Here is a 17,002-nt window from a genome sequence, read left to right as displayed (position 1 = left end):
AGCTGAAAGATTTTGCAACATAATCATTGGAAAGTGCTCATTCAGACTTTATAGTGGTGACATACTTTCTCAGCACTAATGCTATTAGCAAAAAATGGTTTGAATAAGTGATGACCTATTATACTGCATTTAAAGACTTTTATGATTCCGCAAACTTTTGTATCATGTTGACAACAAAAAGAAAAATATGTGGATAAATCCAAATTATACATCTCCCAAATCATTAAAGTTAAAGAGAATTGTTTTTATTAGTGCATTCATTTTCCTTTCTTAATTGTTTTCTTGAATAACTTTGTTTAAATACTGAGCAGATGAGCATCATCAATAGTACTAAACTAGGAAGATATAGTCCATTGAGCCATACAACGGATTTGTGGCTAACCTGTATCCTTCTATATCCCTAATACACTTGGTTAGCAAAATGCACTGAGTTCAGAATTAAAATTATTAATTGAAAATTCATCCGTTGATTTGTGTGGGTTAGAATTCCACACCTACTACCTCTTGTCTGAAGAAACATTTCCTAACTTCTCTCCTGAATGGCCTGACTAAACAGCTACATCAGCAGATAATGTTTCTCTCTATCTACCCAATTCTACACTTCATAACCTACCACCACAATCAAATCTTTTATATTCCAGGGAATATAAACTTAGTTTTTCCAGTTGTTACCCATAATCTAACCATTGGAACCTCAATGACATTCTGTGAATCTGTGCTGCACTGTGACTCTGGAGAAATTATTCACATTGACAACATCACTGATTTGAAGTGGTAGATATAGGAAATTCCATAACTATGTCACAGCAACAGTGTACATCCACAGAAATATAGAATGCAAAGGTATTGAAACTAGACATTTTATCTGACAAGTTTACAGTGACCAGGTAAGATTTATTGCCCTCCCTTGAGGTGGATTTGAAAATGGAGGGCATTTAATCAGGATGGAAGGTGCAGACCCCATCACCTTCATGTGGATGGTTCTCACCCTGATACCATTGAGGCCCTTAATTACATAATTAATGCCCATTGAAGGGCTTCATTCCACCATGGGTATTCATGCTGCAAAAGCAGGTCAGTCGCAGCAGGGAACTCAAAAACATATCCTGCATCTGGCAAGTTTCTTTTTCCTGAAGTACTAGTTTGTCTATGATCACCTGTGATCTTTTGCAATCTTCAACACTGTTTTCCACAACTTCATTTTGATGACATCAACAAATTTTGATAATGTTCCCTGAATTTTTAAGTCTACATCCTTTTGTAGTAAACCTATAAGTAAACTTCTTTGGAACATAACTCACCACATCTTATATTATGATAAATTAATTTTGATTTTTTTTTGTTGGTTTCTACCATTCAAACATTAAGCTATCCATTATGTCATCAAATGGGATTAAACTGAATCAATGGCTTCTCAGTTCGATCAGGTAGAAAATAAATAAATGCTGGAAATGCACACAAGATCAATCCTATGCTCCAATGAAAAAAAGTCCCAGCCTATCCAGCCTCTCCTTTAAACTCAAACCCTCCATTCCTGAATCATCCTGGTAAATCTTTTCTGAACCCTCTCCAGCTTAATAATATCCTTCCTATTACAGGGCAACCAGAAATGTACCCAGCATTCCAGAAGACGCCTCACCAATGTTCTACAACATTTTTGCTTTATCATCAAGGTAAATAATTTTTCACTGCACATCCATGTGAGAATGGTAGAATGATTCTAACCAGCATCTATTATGAACCCTATGCACATTCAACATGTAAAGTTACTTCTAGCAGATCAAATTTTGGCACTTGGGCATCACATTAGATATCATCTATGCCCTAGTCTGGGGGCAACCACGTTCATCTTGGACATTTTATTAAATTAATGTTTGAATCATTCTCATTTCAGAGAGAACTGATTTAATTAAAAATCAACTGATTAGAGGTATCTGCATATGCATGGATTCATGCAAAAAAAAAATTCCTAATTGATCAAAATTGAATGCACAGCAAATAGTGTCGCTGGGATCCAACAGTTGCAATTTACTCCACACCTAGAGACTAGAGTCTAGAGGCTGGTCCGTGTGTTATGAGAACAGCCTTGGCGTGAGTGGAACTGGGTGACCAAAGCTATACTGCTTGTTTCACTCTATTGTCCACCGGGAAAGCAGAAAGGCTGTACCTCCATCATTGAACAGAGCTCCAAAAACTTGCTCTAAAACGCAAGTTAAATGTTAACATTAATTAAAAGATTGGTTTGGGTTGGGGGGAAGGGGGTGAGAAGGCAAACGTTCTTTGCCAATGTTGTACTTTGGTCTGAGTTTGTTTTCTTTAATCTATTACACGTGAATATGTTAAGCACTTGCTTTCCTATTTATACCGTGAAAATCATTTCTCGCTTTCTTGTGCCTCAATTAACAAGTAGAAGAAATTAATGTTCAATATTGTAATGATGGAATGTTACAGAGGAAAAGATTGATCTTGCAGCTTAGATTGAAGGATCGCAATACAAGGGTTGCATTGATCGAAACCGTTTTTCTTGCACATACTTTGGTTAGTGTTGAGACTATAGGCACCAGTGGGTATTATTGAATGAGTGAGAGTTTATTCGATTAAAATTTAGACAGATCTTAATGTTTTAACAGATATTATATATTAGATGTAGAGAAACCTATGGGCCAGCCCAATCGCTGTCCTGGATCGGGAAAAGTTTGGGGGAACATTTAGCTTGGGTTAAACTGTCTTGGCAATTGGTGCACCTTTACAAACGGTGACTGCTGCTGTGTTTGGTCTCTGGTTGTGGCGGCGTTAAAGGAGGGTGGGAGGTGGAAACGGTCAGTGTAAAACCCAACAAAGCCTTCCCGTCCCCTGCTGTGTAACCGCATGTGCCTATTGCTTACCACAGTATTCCCACATGTCACTCACAGCGAGAGTTGAAGGTGAGGGCTGGCACATGGGAATCAGGTTAACTTGAAACCAATCACAATAATCTAATAGAGTCACTCGCTGTGTAACATGTGACTATTTGGTTAGGTGGAAGGTAATTTTCGTGATGTCTAACTTCTGAATGACTTCTTTACACACCAGGGTGCCCATCGGTACGGTAGTAATGATCCCCTGCCGACCATGAAATATTTATACTTTTGTTTGAAATATTTATGTTTTTATTTCGGTCCCTCAGAATATGTATGAATTAGAATCAATGTAGTTTAAACGCGTTTGTTTTAGCAGAAGACAAAATCTGTTTGCAGCGCATGCAAAGATTATACGAGATTTTGTGTATAAAAATGTATTGATGTAGACTTTACAAAGTGTTTGGATTGACATTATCGATCAATTCCTGACTGATGTAGATCTAGCCACGTGCCTCAATTTGTTTAGATTTCTTAATTTACTCCACTGCTCAAATGAAAAGATGTCCAGAATTGCAGTTTCTGTTACTGTTTAATCAAGATCGATCAAATGTCTGTAGTTTGTAAAGTTTAGTAAGGCATCTGGTGTCCCTATGGTTTACACAAGCTCTCTCGGTCACGCGTACATTAACGAAACACAGCGTTTGATGAGAACGTCTAGAATAGATAGGAATGTGAGCACAAGGCTTCACGTCACACTGAGCGCAATACACAAATCACCGACTTCACAACTTGCAACGATAAACCACACGAGATCCGCGAACTGTAAAAAGGCTCAAATGTAAGCTGATGTGTTGCAGCAATGTAGGGCCGCTTTTTAAAAAATAAAACAAGAAAAGAAACCCTCTGTAATTCATGTCGATTTAAATGACGAATCAAGGCACCAAAGCTGCAAGCTGCATCCTCGGTCAATTTGCCTGGAGGAGAATGCAAAATTAAAATAAGATTGATTTCAGACAGGCATAGATCTAAATGCCAATGAGCTACGACTATTTTCCCCAAATACCTGAAAATTTACGCCTTGGGTAGGTTAATTTTCTTTCTTAATTCTACAGATAAATTAAACCGCGTCGTCAGTGTTTTCTGTCAGTAATCAATGATTTCCAGGGCTAGGGCGTTTACGAGTTATTGAAGTTTGAGTAATGCACTATGTTCCTTTCTACAAAGGTGAATCCGTTTCGACTTTTGCCAAGGTATAGTTTGAACTTTAGAAACTCACATGCCTGTTTTAGTCACTTTAAAATGAAACCTCGCGCCTCGGAATGTCTTTACGTTGAACATTCACCTTCCAACTGTGCGGAACCAGAGCCTATCTTTTTCATCACTGATTTTAATATCATAACACGGTCAGAAAACAATTCAACTATTAGTTTGCAATGACATTCGAATAAAAGTGATCACTCCCCTGCCTTATTGCGAGATCACAGAGGTTTAAGCATTTTAAAGGAAGCAGCTCTTTTTTCAAAAAAAAATTATTCAATGCCACAATCTTGCACCAAAGCTCAGTGTCAGACTGCCTAGGAAATCTTAATGGCTTCCCCTGGAGGCGGTTCATGGCACTTGCAACTGCAATGCCATTGATTGGGGACTTTTAAGAAACCAAATCCATTCATTTTGTTTTTTTTAGGACTGGTCTGCGGTACATGATGTGGGTGTTAAGATGTGGTTCTTGCGCTCGCGTACTGCTGATTCGCATGTTCCTCTCTCTGCAATCATTAGCAAACGGCAGAACCAGCATTTAACAGAGCCATCCATCGTGGCATAGCATGTAACCCGTCTTCTCCCCCAACACCTGCACCATGGTGCCAGACTGAACGCTACTGTTTTAAAGCTGCTGACCAGACAAGGCATGTGAGTTTGAAGTCGATTGTAATGGCGAGAAGCTGTTCTACTTGCATTTTGTCTTTTGTGAAAGCGGCCTATACTGGAACTCACCGACAAGGAGATCTGCTGCAGCAATTCTCCCAAACCAATATCATAAACCCCTACCAGCAGCCTAAGCAGAGCATCAATGCCTATGTCGACGATAATGTGGACAATATTAATATCTTCCGGGCTGTTGTGGATGAAAAACACTAGCCTTTTAATTTTAGTTTGAAATCAGTACACACAAATAGAAACAATATCCCAACATACCTACACCGATAATAGTTATGTGTTTCATATAAAACCAACCACTCAGACTGATATTGTTCTTGTGCACACTTTATATGAATTGCTCTGTAATATTTAACCCAAAAATGAATCGTCCACAAAGTAGACCTGTGCGTCCTATAGTGTTTTACAAAAAACAATATTTTTATCAAAATATTCGTTTTTAATGGCTTTACTTCATACATAAATACATGTTTAAATAACAGTGGAGCGATGATTATTCAGTCGTTTGAAACGAATCTTGGATAGGGCTGTATACGTAGGGTGGGTGCTCACTCATCGCTACAAATAGAATACTCGGCGTCCTTTATTTTTAACCCTTTGTTTATACCTTTTCCCCAGGACGGCTGCCAGGTATTTCTTGACAGCCATCTGTTTCCTGTAACGGCTGTAGCTGTCGGTAAAGATGCCATCGGAATGTCGCTTTGACAGGGGCTCTGTATCCTTCTCAACACTGCTGCCACTGCAAATGAAAAATAGAATCAAGACTCCAAGACCGTTTGGCAAACATATGTACAACTCCTTCTAGATTAAAACGTCACCTCCACTAAACTGACGCCAGCCCCTAATTTCTTGAAATCCTTCATATTTACTTAATTGTTAAAGGCGCCGCTAACTTTGAGCAGTTTACAAAACACACAAGGCATGTTACATTCATGAACAGTAATGTCCTTGAACTAATGTAAACAGTCCCACTCCCCACGGGCCGTCCAATACGGCTTTACCAAATTGAAGGATACAATGGAGAGAGAGGCGACGGAAATTATTAAAGAGATGGAATCAACGAGATGGATGTGACGACAGAACCAAAATAAAGTCCGTGATACAATCCAGTTGCTTTACAGAAACATTGAGATATTTATGAACAACTACGTAAAACTTACCCATCGCGCTTTGTAAAGATGAGAAATTGAACGAATTCTCTTATTCTTTTCTGTGCCAACCATGCCCTTAGGAGTTTATTAAATATCGCCACAGCGTGCCTTTCTGTTCTGAGATACACAAAGACCATGTAAAAGAAATCATCAGTGATCCCCGATTGCCACCAGGCCTCCAATAAATTATTTGTTCAAAATAAGATTTAGGATTCACTGATAATGTCATTTAAAGCCTGCTTTTCTATTCACTGAATACTGACAGATATTGCAGATTTTTGAATTACTCGATATTGCTTCTTGACATCGGGTGTAGCATCGTAATTACTGAATTGATTAACATAAATTTACACTGTTTTAAAGAACCCCACGGTTTGTGCTATCCTGTTGTGCCTTACTCGTTCAGAGGTTCTTCAATAATTCAGGAGGATTAAAAAGTCTCCCGCTTATAAAGAGAACATTTGAGAAGTAACTATACAAAAGATTCGACACATAGCTCCAATATAACACTGTCAGAACCGGCAAGGGCTGCGCGTTACTTTAGCAACAGAATAGAAAAGTCACCTATCATCAATGACCGATGAAGGAATTCGGGTGCCATTTCGATCAGTTTGGTAAGTCAGATCCGATAGTGAGTTTCCCTCTTCATCATACGCTTCATCTTCAACCCTGGGGACGATAGAAAAGATTAAATTCTGTCCGCACCAGTTGATAAAATGATGAACTAAGACCGAAGCGGCTGCTCTGTTTGTTCCCCTTTTGTTCTCAGCTTGTGATTTACTTCGTTCCCATAGCCCGAGATGAGCTCTGTTTAGTATTGAGATTAGACATCGATGGAGACCTACGCCAGACGTGAGCTAATTCGCGATTGATGTTCAACTTGTTTTGACTCTCTTCATTGCTATAAGTAATTCATAGCCCTGCTAATGGAAATCCCCGGACGCTACAGGAATCTTTCTGGGATTGTACACTATTGCCCTAGTCTCACGGGAGTTCGTGATGTACATGGTTCCTGAATAATTGACCATGTACCAAGCCGTTGGGCGGCTTCTCTGATGAGCTGAAATTAAAGTTCAAAATGTTGACTTGCCCTCCTCCCTCCCCTCCAACCGGGAGTAACACCGAGTGTTTTATGGGGGAGGGGGCTGCTTTCAACACTTTAGCCGGTTAACAAAGAGCTCTGTCAAATCAATATGGTTCTTCATATTTACCCTGTGGAAAGAATGTTCAGAAAATAAATAAACAACTTCACACTGTCAGTGATCGTTCTCACCACTGACAACCCCCTCACTGCCACATTCAGTTCAAGCAACTAACCCTGGAAGTTTGCTGGTCAAATGATGGATTATCTCTGGTGTTAGGGACAACATCACCTTGTAGGAGTGAAATTACACAGTACCAAATGACAATGCTTTGGTAATGCTCTGGCCACAACTGCTCACAATGCAGAATGCAGTAGGTCAAACATCAAACATTTCCATCATCCTCGTTACCTTCACAATCTGCACAATCATCCACCAGATGAAAGCACACTGTTAGACATTTTAGCCATTAAATGTGCATCCCTGTAGCCACAATGTCGATATTATGTTAAATTCCCGGATGATTACTAGAACAACTGTTTAGCCTTCGGAATGAGTTACCACAATCCCTCCCCGTTTCCTGGAATATGCAAACCGCTCTGGAAGGATTTACTAAAGTATTCTTCTGAGCCAACGCACCAAACGTGTTGTCATTTACCGTTATTCTGCAAATGCAACTTCTCTGTACTCCCAAAGAGGCAACAGCCTATAATCTACATTCTTACAGATTACAAAGATCACTAAAATAATTGCAACATTACTTTAAAAGAAGTACATTTACCTCCAAACCTTCAGAACAAAAACACGGGAGCTTGAACAGTTGTCTTTTTAAAATAAAAAGATTCGGCCAGGACTGAGCTGGTATCAAACCTAGTTTTGTAAAGTCTGCCTCTTGTTATCCGCTCGTGATCTTATGCATCATTTACCATAGTCTCCCCTTCCTCCTCCTACTCGCCCCATGACAGTAATTGACGCGCTCTACACCGAGTCTCCGGGGACTTCCATTAGGCTCCGTCTATAACAATCATTTTTTTTAACCAAGCTCTCAACTCCGTCCCAACAAGCAGGCGTCCACATAACTCCACTTCCTGTAGCCATGAGAGAAAATTGTATTCTCTCTCTGATAGCAGTGCTAAATGTTCTCTCTTTTATCTCTCATTAATCACAGCGAAAAAACGCCACGCCTGCTCTAGGCTTCACCCCCCTAAATAAACAAGCCCCTTCCATAGCATCCGAGAACCGATCCCTTCTTGTGACTTGACTGATAGGTTGGCATTAGTCTCTGTCACCACACGGAGACGAATTACAAACCGCTATAGAATACGTTGTCTGGAGGTGGGGGTGGAAAGGCAAAAAAAAAACATACTTACCAGCTGCCAGGGTTTTGCTTCGATTTCCTCACACATTGTTTTCGAAATAATAAGAAGCCAAGGTGGCTTTCTGCTCCTGACTTGATCTTCTGCATCTCCCTGCACTTTGTCCATGTTTCCTCCTCCCTTCTTTCTATTTTGTTTCTGCTTCGTTTCCCTGCTCCCATGCATCAAAGCTCTCTGTCCTTCTCATTAGGAGTATCAGTCTCCCTCTCCCTCTCTCGCTCTGTCTCTCGCTTTCCCCTACATTCCTTCCTAAATCCCACGCTGCGCCAGACTGGGGGAGATCAGAATCGAGCCGTATCGCCGGAGCGGGGCGCCCGGGATCGAGCTCCGATCACTCGCTGTTCAACAAGTCAAAAGTGTTCACATGGATGACTGACCAAGCCACTAGAAGCAGTCACTTCAACCTAGAGGAGCAAGGCAAAGACCGCAGGCAAACACAGTGCGAAACAAACAAAGCGAAGTAACAAAGAAAAGATCCAAATCAGAAAGGCGTGCAAAGAAAAGTCAGTTCCAGCGAATGACAGAATGCCAAACACCTACCTAAATTGGGAGTATTTCTCTCCAGTCGGTGAACCGTAGACACTGCAATGCATTATGATCCCATACACAACCATAAATGCTAGCGTCGCTTTGTTAGACATTCTTAATCTGTGAAGTGAATTTGGGAAAGTTTAAAACTAAAAAGCAAAATGCACGTTTAATTCACTCAATGAATGAACAGGAGGAGCACCTCAATTAGGCATTAGGGAAATGAAAAGTTGGAAAATTAGATACCATTACAAAACAAATACAGCTTGTCTCTCGATCTTCTAGCCCGTGGTAAAAACAGAAGCGCCCAGCAGCCAGATAATACAAACGCTAACTTTGCTGACTGTCACTTACCTTTTGCAGGTTGGTTGAATGTTGTGCACGATCTGGTCCAGGTTTAGTTCTGAATCTGATCAAATTCTTGCTCACGGCAATTCACTGAGTCGTCGCTGAGATGCTAGTGCCGTTCAACCTTTCACCGTTCCGCGCTATTATATATATATGCAATTATCAGAAATCTTTGCAAACACTGTTTGAAATACACATAGCAACAGATGTCTTTGTAAACATTTGTCTACATCTTCGCTTTTTTTATGAACTATTGTTTGTTGTACAGTTGCGCTCGGATTTTTATTCATGAATCAGACTGCTTGCCTTCTTTACAGAGTCGGTGCAAGTCACGTTAAGACCATGTATCACCAACAGACGTCATCAGCTTGCGATATTCCTCCCGGAATATAACATCTTTCTTTCTCATCGTTTATCTGGCCAAAGTCAGAGCTCACTCATCAACGCTAAGACCAAATTAAACATTCGATTGTGCTGCTTATTGTGCCAGGGTTTCTCAAACCACCACTTTTTTTTAGCATTCCCGGATCAACAAAGACAATAACTCAACAGTGTCTAACTAAGTAAAGGGAACAGATAATAGAGCGTTTGGTGCAAGCGAAAAGCATTACAGAGTTCAACTGGAATTTGTTAGGGGGGAAAAAGTTAAAAGTTTTCGAAATGCGAAGTGCATGAACTGATCACTATCGATGAGTTGCCTGACCGGGATGCTCGGGTTGTCCGCGATGACACCGTTGAAATCTATTGAAGATGTCACGGTGATACAGCAACCAAGGGTAAAAACGGCAAACAATGCCAACATAGTCCGACTGTAATTCCCGAAATCTCTGTGAATCCAACATTTCAAACCTTAGGCAAAAGACCTAATTGCAGTTCACCATTTTCCTTTCTGTAAGACCCGTTTTGTTCGTTAGTGCACGCCAAATGTTAGCTAGCGTTTAGCGCCTAACTCGTTTCAGTATAGTTATGAGCACGCATCTCGGTGCTATCCAAAGGCATAAATAGTGGCATGCCGTCCCTCTTGAAGGACGATGATATTTGATGATATCCTAAAAACTTTAGGTCAAAGATGACAACCTTTCATGTGCCCAAATGTTTAATAATGAACATTTGCAAGCCCACCTTTAAAACTTTCTTCTAATCTTTTCAACAACTGTATTTGAAGCTTTGTGGACCAACGTTACGGAACTGCAACAATTCTTATTTGAATAGGAAGTCCCAGCGATTTCATAAACCTTGTTTCTGCCTTTTGCGCTGAGAGCGTTAAGCAGGGTTAGTTATTCAAAGCCCTGAAACCCCATTTCCACAGGATTTCTGCAAATCTAAAAGTCTTGCCTGTCAATGGGAAGGACAGAATTACATGAAAGCAGCACTCCGGATCCAGATTCCTCCAGACTAAGTGCATATCACCAGGAGGATTACACGTGCTGTTCTTTATTTTTCCAAGCTGATTTTTCCCACAGAGTACATTGCGGGAGAGTTCTCTGAAAACGGCCTCTCACGGCTGCAGTGTTAGTTCCTCAACCATAGGCAGCTTTTTAATTTATTTCAGATCGCCAGTAAAACCACTTTAGAAATAAAACGTGCTTTTAGTGATTTGACCTTGCATTTATAAGAATCTGAGGTAGGCGATGGCATTCAGCTTGTTTCTTTGTATCAACTGAACTCATGTCGCTGATGCATAGAGGAAGAACAAAAAGTAATGGCAACATGACTGTGAAACCAGGCACAGGTGTTCACATTTCTTCAAGTTTTTTTTAGATCAATATAATAGTATAATAAATGAGCTAAAGTGTAGACCTAAAGTGTTTTGTATACTCGCTCCATAAGTGGTACATGACGCCCACATTGGCCCCGATAGGTAATTATAACCTGCACATTCGTTTGCTCTTTTTCAACCAAAAATCACGTTAAAAAGCCGAGCATGTGCTTTTCTGTTCACTGTAATGTAACCCAGTGTATATCCGCGCCGATCTATAAAATACAACATTAGCACGATTTAGTCACAAATTGCACGTCTGGATTCTCATAAATCCTTTTGTACATTTACTGTACGTTGTCAGCGTCTTGAGGGGCAACGGATGATCATTTAGCATTTCCTGTACACAGCCCTGAAGCAATTACGAGGTGATTAGTTTTAAATTTGCTACAGTGGTCCCACCCCCACATGCCGGGTGCTCGAAAATGAAAAGACGTGATCAGAGCTCCCCCGTGTGTCCAAAGAAGAATTCTATGAATCGCCTCGTGTATTTTCAGCATGATGTAGTTTGTACTGACAGTAGATTAGTCATTCTTACTGAAATAACAGAGCGCAACTTGTCTCCAGTAAGAATCATTTCTAGTTACAGTGCAATACATCATCTTATTTTGCTTATATTGTTCAACTTTACAGAACCTCTTATGTGATTTTATTGACTGGATCGTTCTTTGTTTGATATTTTGGTGAGAAGAATCTTCCTTTCTAAAGAACGATGACATGTGCGCTGTGCGCGTTTTACTTCTTTTTGTTTCCAGCAGCAGCGGTTTTTCTTTATTATTCATTCCTCTGCTGGCAAGGCTACGTTTATTGTCCATCTCCAATTGCCATGAGCAACTAGTACTGGGCCGCCTTCAGTGAACTGTTGCTTTCCCTGGGGCGATAGTGTCCTGTAATGATGTTAGGGAGGGAGTTCCGGGCTGCCTGTTGTCTGCCTCAGTTTTGAGGTCACCAATGTGGCAGTCTCCGTGCAGAAATCAACTTAAATTGGTGCAGTGCATTTTGTAGCATTACCTACTTAGACTGGTGATGGTGGGGGTGTGAGGGGTGGGGGGGTTGTTCAAATTGGGTTGGTATGCCAATCACAGAGACTACTTGCCCTTACATGGTATTGAGCTTCTTGATTGCTGTTGCAGCTGCACATTCAAACAGGGGGCAAATGCCTTAAAGTAAAGCATTTGGGGTATAAGGAACTGAACTACTCTGCACATTATATCTAGACTGCAATCTGTCTTGGTAACCAAAATGTTTATCCAGAAGATAACAATGCTGGAGATCACAGCGGGTCAGACAGCATCCATAGAGACAGAGAGCAAGCTAACATTTCATCTAGACTCGAAACGTTAGCTTCCTTTCTCCATGGATGCTGTCTGACCCGCTGTGACTCCCAGCATTTGTTGTTTTCAGTGCAGATTCCAGCATCTGCAGTCATTTGTTCCCATATTTTGTTTATCCAGAAAATTGTAGTTTCAATTGCTGTTTGAATAAATGGTGACTCCCTGGATGTTGATGATGGGGAACAAGACAATTGTAATGCCATCAAATGTAATGAAGTGGTGGTTCTGTGGGCAGGACTATGTACAACGGGTTGACTACTGTGTGTGACATATCTCACCTTTGGCTGTAGTTTCCATATGTTAGTGAACGTGACTTTGCAGGGTTGAATGGGCTGGCTTTGTTTTTGTCATGCCCTCATTCAATGCCCGAGTCTGAATGATCCGACTGATTAGGGTCTTTGTGCTCTTTGATAGAGATTCATTTATTTTTGCGGCAAACTGAGATACTCCAGAATGAAATTAAGAGCTAATACGACTGGTGAGCAACCAGTCATGAATTGTGTAAGGATGGAAGATTATTTCCAGTTGGGGTTTTATACCGCAATGATTTGCCCTTCACTTATCATCAGTAGCACACCATTCAATGGATCATCATGAATCAACACAACAGTTTACAGCTACATAGCCTTCCATGGCCATGAGCTGCTGATCACTCAGTTTGCTTTACCACCCAAGATGAATCTCACCCCAAGGCTTTTGTTTCCATAATCTTTCAAAACAAAGTTTAAATTTACAAATTCCGTGGTGAACTGCAATAATTTCTAAAGCTAGTTTGGCACCAACTTTTGTATCAAGGACAAAGGCTTTAATATTAGTCAGATTGTTTTATTATTTTCTTGTGGGATTTGGGTATTGCGGCTGGGCCAATATTTATTACCTGTCCATACTTTCCCTTGAGTAGGTGATGGTGACCTGCCTTCTTCAATAATAAGGCATTCCATGTTCTGTAGATAGACCCATATATTATAGTTATAATCCTGAAATAGATGCTGTAAATATTCTTGACCCTTTCCTGGTATGATGAAGTACTTGATGAAGGGTGGTTTTGGGACTGTTAGTTCAGCTCTTGTCACAATAACAGTCTATGTAAGCACATTATTCATCACTACACACAAGAAGATTAGGGTAACTGAAAGCCAGAAAGGATGGTTGAGTCAACAAGGAAATGATCAGACTCAAGTGTGAAGGTTGAGATAAAGTGACACAAACCAATCACCTTACTGACCTGAAACAAATATAGAGAATGCTGGAGAAACACAGTAGGTCTGGCAGCATCTCAGGAGAGCGAGAAAAACAGGAATAACATTTCAAGTCCGCGATGACTCTTTTTCAGAACTTTACTGATCTGTGTTGGGTGGAAATTCAATTTCTTGGCGACCGTCTTCTAAACTTGTACATATCTCTGATGCTCAACGTTCTTTTACATATAGAATACCTTGTATATTTGGACCCAAGGCCTTTTGGGTAAGAACAGTGAGTGTGTCTTCATTTTTACTTCCAGCTTCTCCAAGCAACCTGTGCAATTCATTAACATTTATTAACTATTTCTCCAGGTAGGTGTCATAAGGCTGGTGCTTGGGGCAAAGACAATGAATAGCAATGCATACAGAAGATCATCAGGCAGGTCAAGTTCTTTCTGCTGCTATGGCCTTTCTTATTACTGTTACATACAAAAAGGACGTGTTTAAAAAATGAGAGGCGAATATTACATGCAAATGATTGCAACAATGTTGCAGGTATGACTATTAACAATGTACTATGAAGACAGATATCTGTACATTGAAGGGAGTCAAAGAAAGGTAAGACTATTTTTACATTACCAGCTACCAAATGGTATCTTTCTGCTTATTTCCTGATTTCTAATCTTCTAACAGTCTTACCCAAGTTCCAGGGCTTCATCTTTATTTGTAGTAAAAGGCCAGAGACAATGAGATACCACACCCTTGGTTAAAAAGAAAATACTTAATGGAAAAATTCTCTACTTCTCATAATATGAAATGTAAGACAAGTTGTAGTAAGCATTCATTTAATTGGAATTATGTAATAAAGAAACAAAAACATCATGTAGGGGTTTGATTGTTTCCATAATGTAAGATAAAGTATTAGGAGGGAAAAGTTTTTGAAGGTATTTCATGAACATTTGTGATAAGTTGTAGATAGTGTTTAGCACACAATAAATGTTAAGGTTCTTTCTTATGCTGTGATGGTCATCAAAGTGTGATGGTGGAGTTGGTGTGGGATTCAACTATTTCTGACATTGAGTGCCATACAGGTCTGGTAGTGTAGCACTCACTGCCAAGGTCAGCTGTTTACACTGTACCTATATCTTTCCTTTAGTTGGCCACATTTCCCAGATTCCAAATAACTGCGCCCTTCTTTCCATTTTTAAGCCCAAAGGAACCTCCATGAAGAAGTTTAAAATCTGTGAGCACTGGATCTAGTTCGGTATCCTCAGTCACAGTCCTTGTAGGAATTACAGTTGGCCTTTGAAGTTTGGTTTTACCTAGCATGACTGTCCTTTAATGATGAAGCATCAAACTAAACAAGAAAATAAGAACTCTAAGACAAATTAGGATGTTCTACTTTATTTCTCCATGTGGTCTGGACAATACTCAATAAATCACATTTCATTCAATTCCTCAAGTTGCTGTGGAAGGGGTGAACCTTCAACTTTGCGTCACTGGAGTCCTCACTTTGACGATGTTCCCATGGTAATGTTAGGTTGGAATTTCCAGCATCTTGACCCAATGTCAGTGAAGGCATTTTGATGGTTTAGTTACTTGGAAAGAAACTTCAGAAGTTTTACTATGTTACAACCAGGTGAGAAAGGGTGCATCAGTTTCCCTTTGTTCAACCTCCTCAGTTGCTCACAAGAAGTCTGTTCTATTTCCAAGAGGCTATACCTCACTCCAGTTAAACAATGTATTAAACTATTTTTGCTGTAAGCAATAAGAAGCCATTCATCAAGACTTTCTTGAATCAAAGGAAGAACAAAGTTATTAACTGTTAAACACAAGGAAAATAACAGAAATATAACATCAGGCATACAGCCCTTATGCAGTGACTTGGGCCCACATATATACACTCACACAGCTACTGAGGAAATCTTGCGTAATACAAAGTAAGGTTAAAAATATGGTTTGCAGTCCTTTTGTTTACTTGGAAGCATAAGATTTTAATATGCAGCAGATTATGATTAGCAGTTTGTATTTTTTGATACAATCAATTGTAGCAAATGTTGCAATTATTAAAAGTTCTCAGATCACTCTAAGTTTTCTCTCAGGGCTGATCACACCTTTTCAGAACCAGAAACCAGATACTGGTATTATGTAGTTTCCTATTATGTTAGGCCGTGTTTCCAGAAGTCTCATCTCTGAAGCAGAAATCCCAGCTTACAACCAAGGGTTCTTACAGGAGAGGCTTTTGATGTGTCAAAATTTACTGTTGGCACAGAATGGAGACAATTGATTTTGGAATGAGTGTTGATGGACTTTTATCAGAGTTCCCCTGTGTTCCTTTGATTTAGATAGTGAGGTTCCAAATGAATTTCAGATGCAAATCTTTATTCCAGCAATACTAGCAGTCAAAAAGTTTTGACCCCAGGTCTCATTGTGGACCATACATATTCCAGATAACAGACATTTAATGTCTGGGTAATTATTCCTTGAATAACTTTTCTGCTTGTGAGGCGCAGTTGTGCTACTTAGAAATTTCTTTGTAAATTGTTGTCCTTTTGACTAGTTTCAGGTCAGTTGGTTTTGGTGGACATTCAAGGATTCCAGCTCATTTTTAATTGGATTTCTCTCAAACCAAAGTTAATCAATGATAATAGTCTGTATATAATCATGACAGTATTCTTATTATATTATTGCTGTTGACCTTTTTGGTGGTAGAATTAACAGTACTGGGAAACTAAGCTTGGTGATCTGTGACAATGCATCAAGCAGTACTGCAACTGGAGTATCAAGGTCACTAAAGAGTCTTTCTGTGCTTCATATCTTCCTTGGCGTTAACTTCAATGTTACTGGAGATCGGTGCCATATTCAGCCAAATGCTGTTCACAAGAGGAAAAGTTATTGTTAGGATTTGTTATTGATAGATCTAATAATGAGTAACAAAATAAACCAGGCAAATAAGTTCAATATTGTTAAGCATATAAGGAGCATTGACAATAATGTGGTGATATCCAAGATGTGGTGTACCTCAAGGATCTGTTTTGGGGCCACTGCTGTTTGTCATTTTTATAAATGACCTGGATGAGGGCGTAGAAGGATGGGTTAGTAAATTTGCAGATGACACCAAAGTCGGTGGAGTTGTGGATAGTGCAGAAGGATGTTGTAGGTTACAGAGGGACATAGATAAGCTGCAGAGCTGGGCTGAGAGGTGGCAAATGGAGTTTAATGTGGAAAAGTGTGAGGTGATTCACTTTGGAAGGAGTAACAGGCATACAGAGTACTGGGCTAATGGTAAGATTCTTGGTAGTGTGGATGAGCAGAAAGATCTCGGTGTCCATGTGCATAGATCACTGAAAGTTGCCACCCAGGTTGATAGCGTTGTTAAGAAGGTGTACAGTATGTTAGGTTTTATTGGTAGAGGGATTGAGTTTCGGAGCCATGAGGTCATGTTGCAGCTGTACAAAACTCTGGTGC

The 17,002-nt window shown here is 39.9% G+C and overlaps 1 protein-coding gene across 1 annotated transcript; it reads right to left on the bottom strand.

The window, feature by feature from the left end:
* Nucleotides 1-3,427: 3,427 nt before the first annotated feature.
* adcyap1b (adenylate cyclase activating polypeptide 1b) lies at nt 3,428-9,373 on the bottom strand. Its single transcript, XM_020528825.2, has 6 exons — nt 9,267-9,373; nt 8,925-9,032; nt 6,491-6,595; nt 5,936-6,043; nt 5,383-5,514; nt 3,428-3,814 (listed from the first exon to the last, which is right to left on the bottom strand). Exons 2-6 carry the CDS (start codon nt 9,023-9,025, stop codon nt 3,751-3,753), a joined length of 510 nt encoding a protein of 169 aa, XP_020384414.2. The 5' UTR covers nt 9,026-9,032; nt 9,267-9,373; the 3' UTR covers nt 3,428-3,750.
* Nucleotides 9,374-17,002: the final 7,629 nt, after the last annotated feature.

Source organism: Rhincodon typus, chromosome 4, assembly GCF_021869965.1.
Source record: "Rhincodon typus isolate 14 chromosome 4, sRhiTyp1.1, whole genome shotgun sequence".
Lineage (NCBI taxonomy): Eukaryota > Metazoa > Chordata > Chondrichthyes > Orectolobiformes > Rhincodontidae > Rhincodon > Rhincodon typus.
Note: the sequence above shows the minus strand (reverse complement) of the source record. Positions and strands in the feature narration are given on the sequence as shown.

Bases quoted from the DNA above. Each gene is read 5' to 3' on its own strand.
- adcyap1b (XM_020528825.2), bottom strand. From the start codon at position 9,025: ATGTCTAACAAAGCGACGCTAGCATTTATGGTTGTGTATGGGATCATA. The intron at 6,596-8,924 runs GTAGGTGTTTGG...TATCGTCCCCAG, and splicing joins GAGAAATACTCCCAATTTAG to GGTTGAAGATGAAGCGTATG. The intron at 6,044-6,490 runs GTGACTTTTCTA...TGTGTATCTCAG, and splicing joins TCATCGGTCATTGATGATAG to AACAGAAAGGCACGCTGTGG.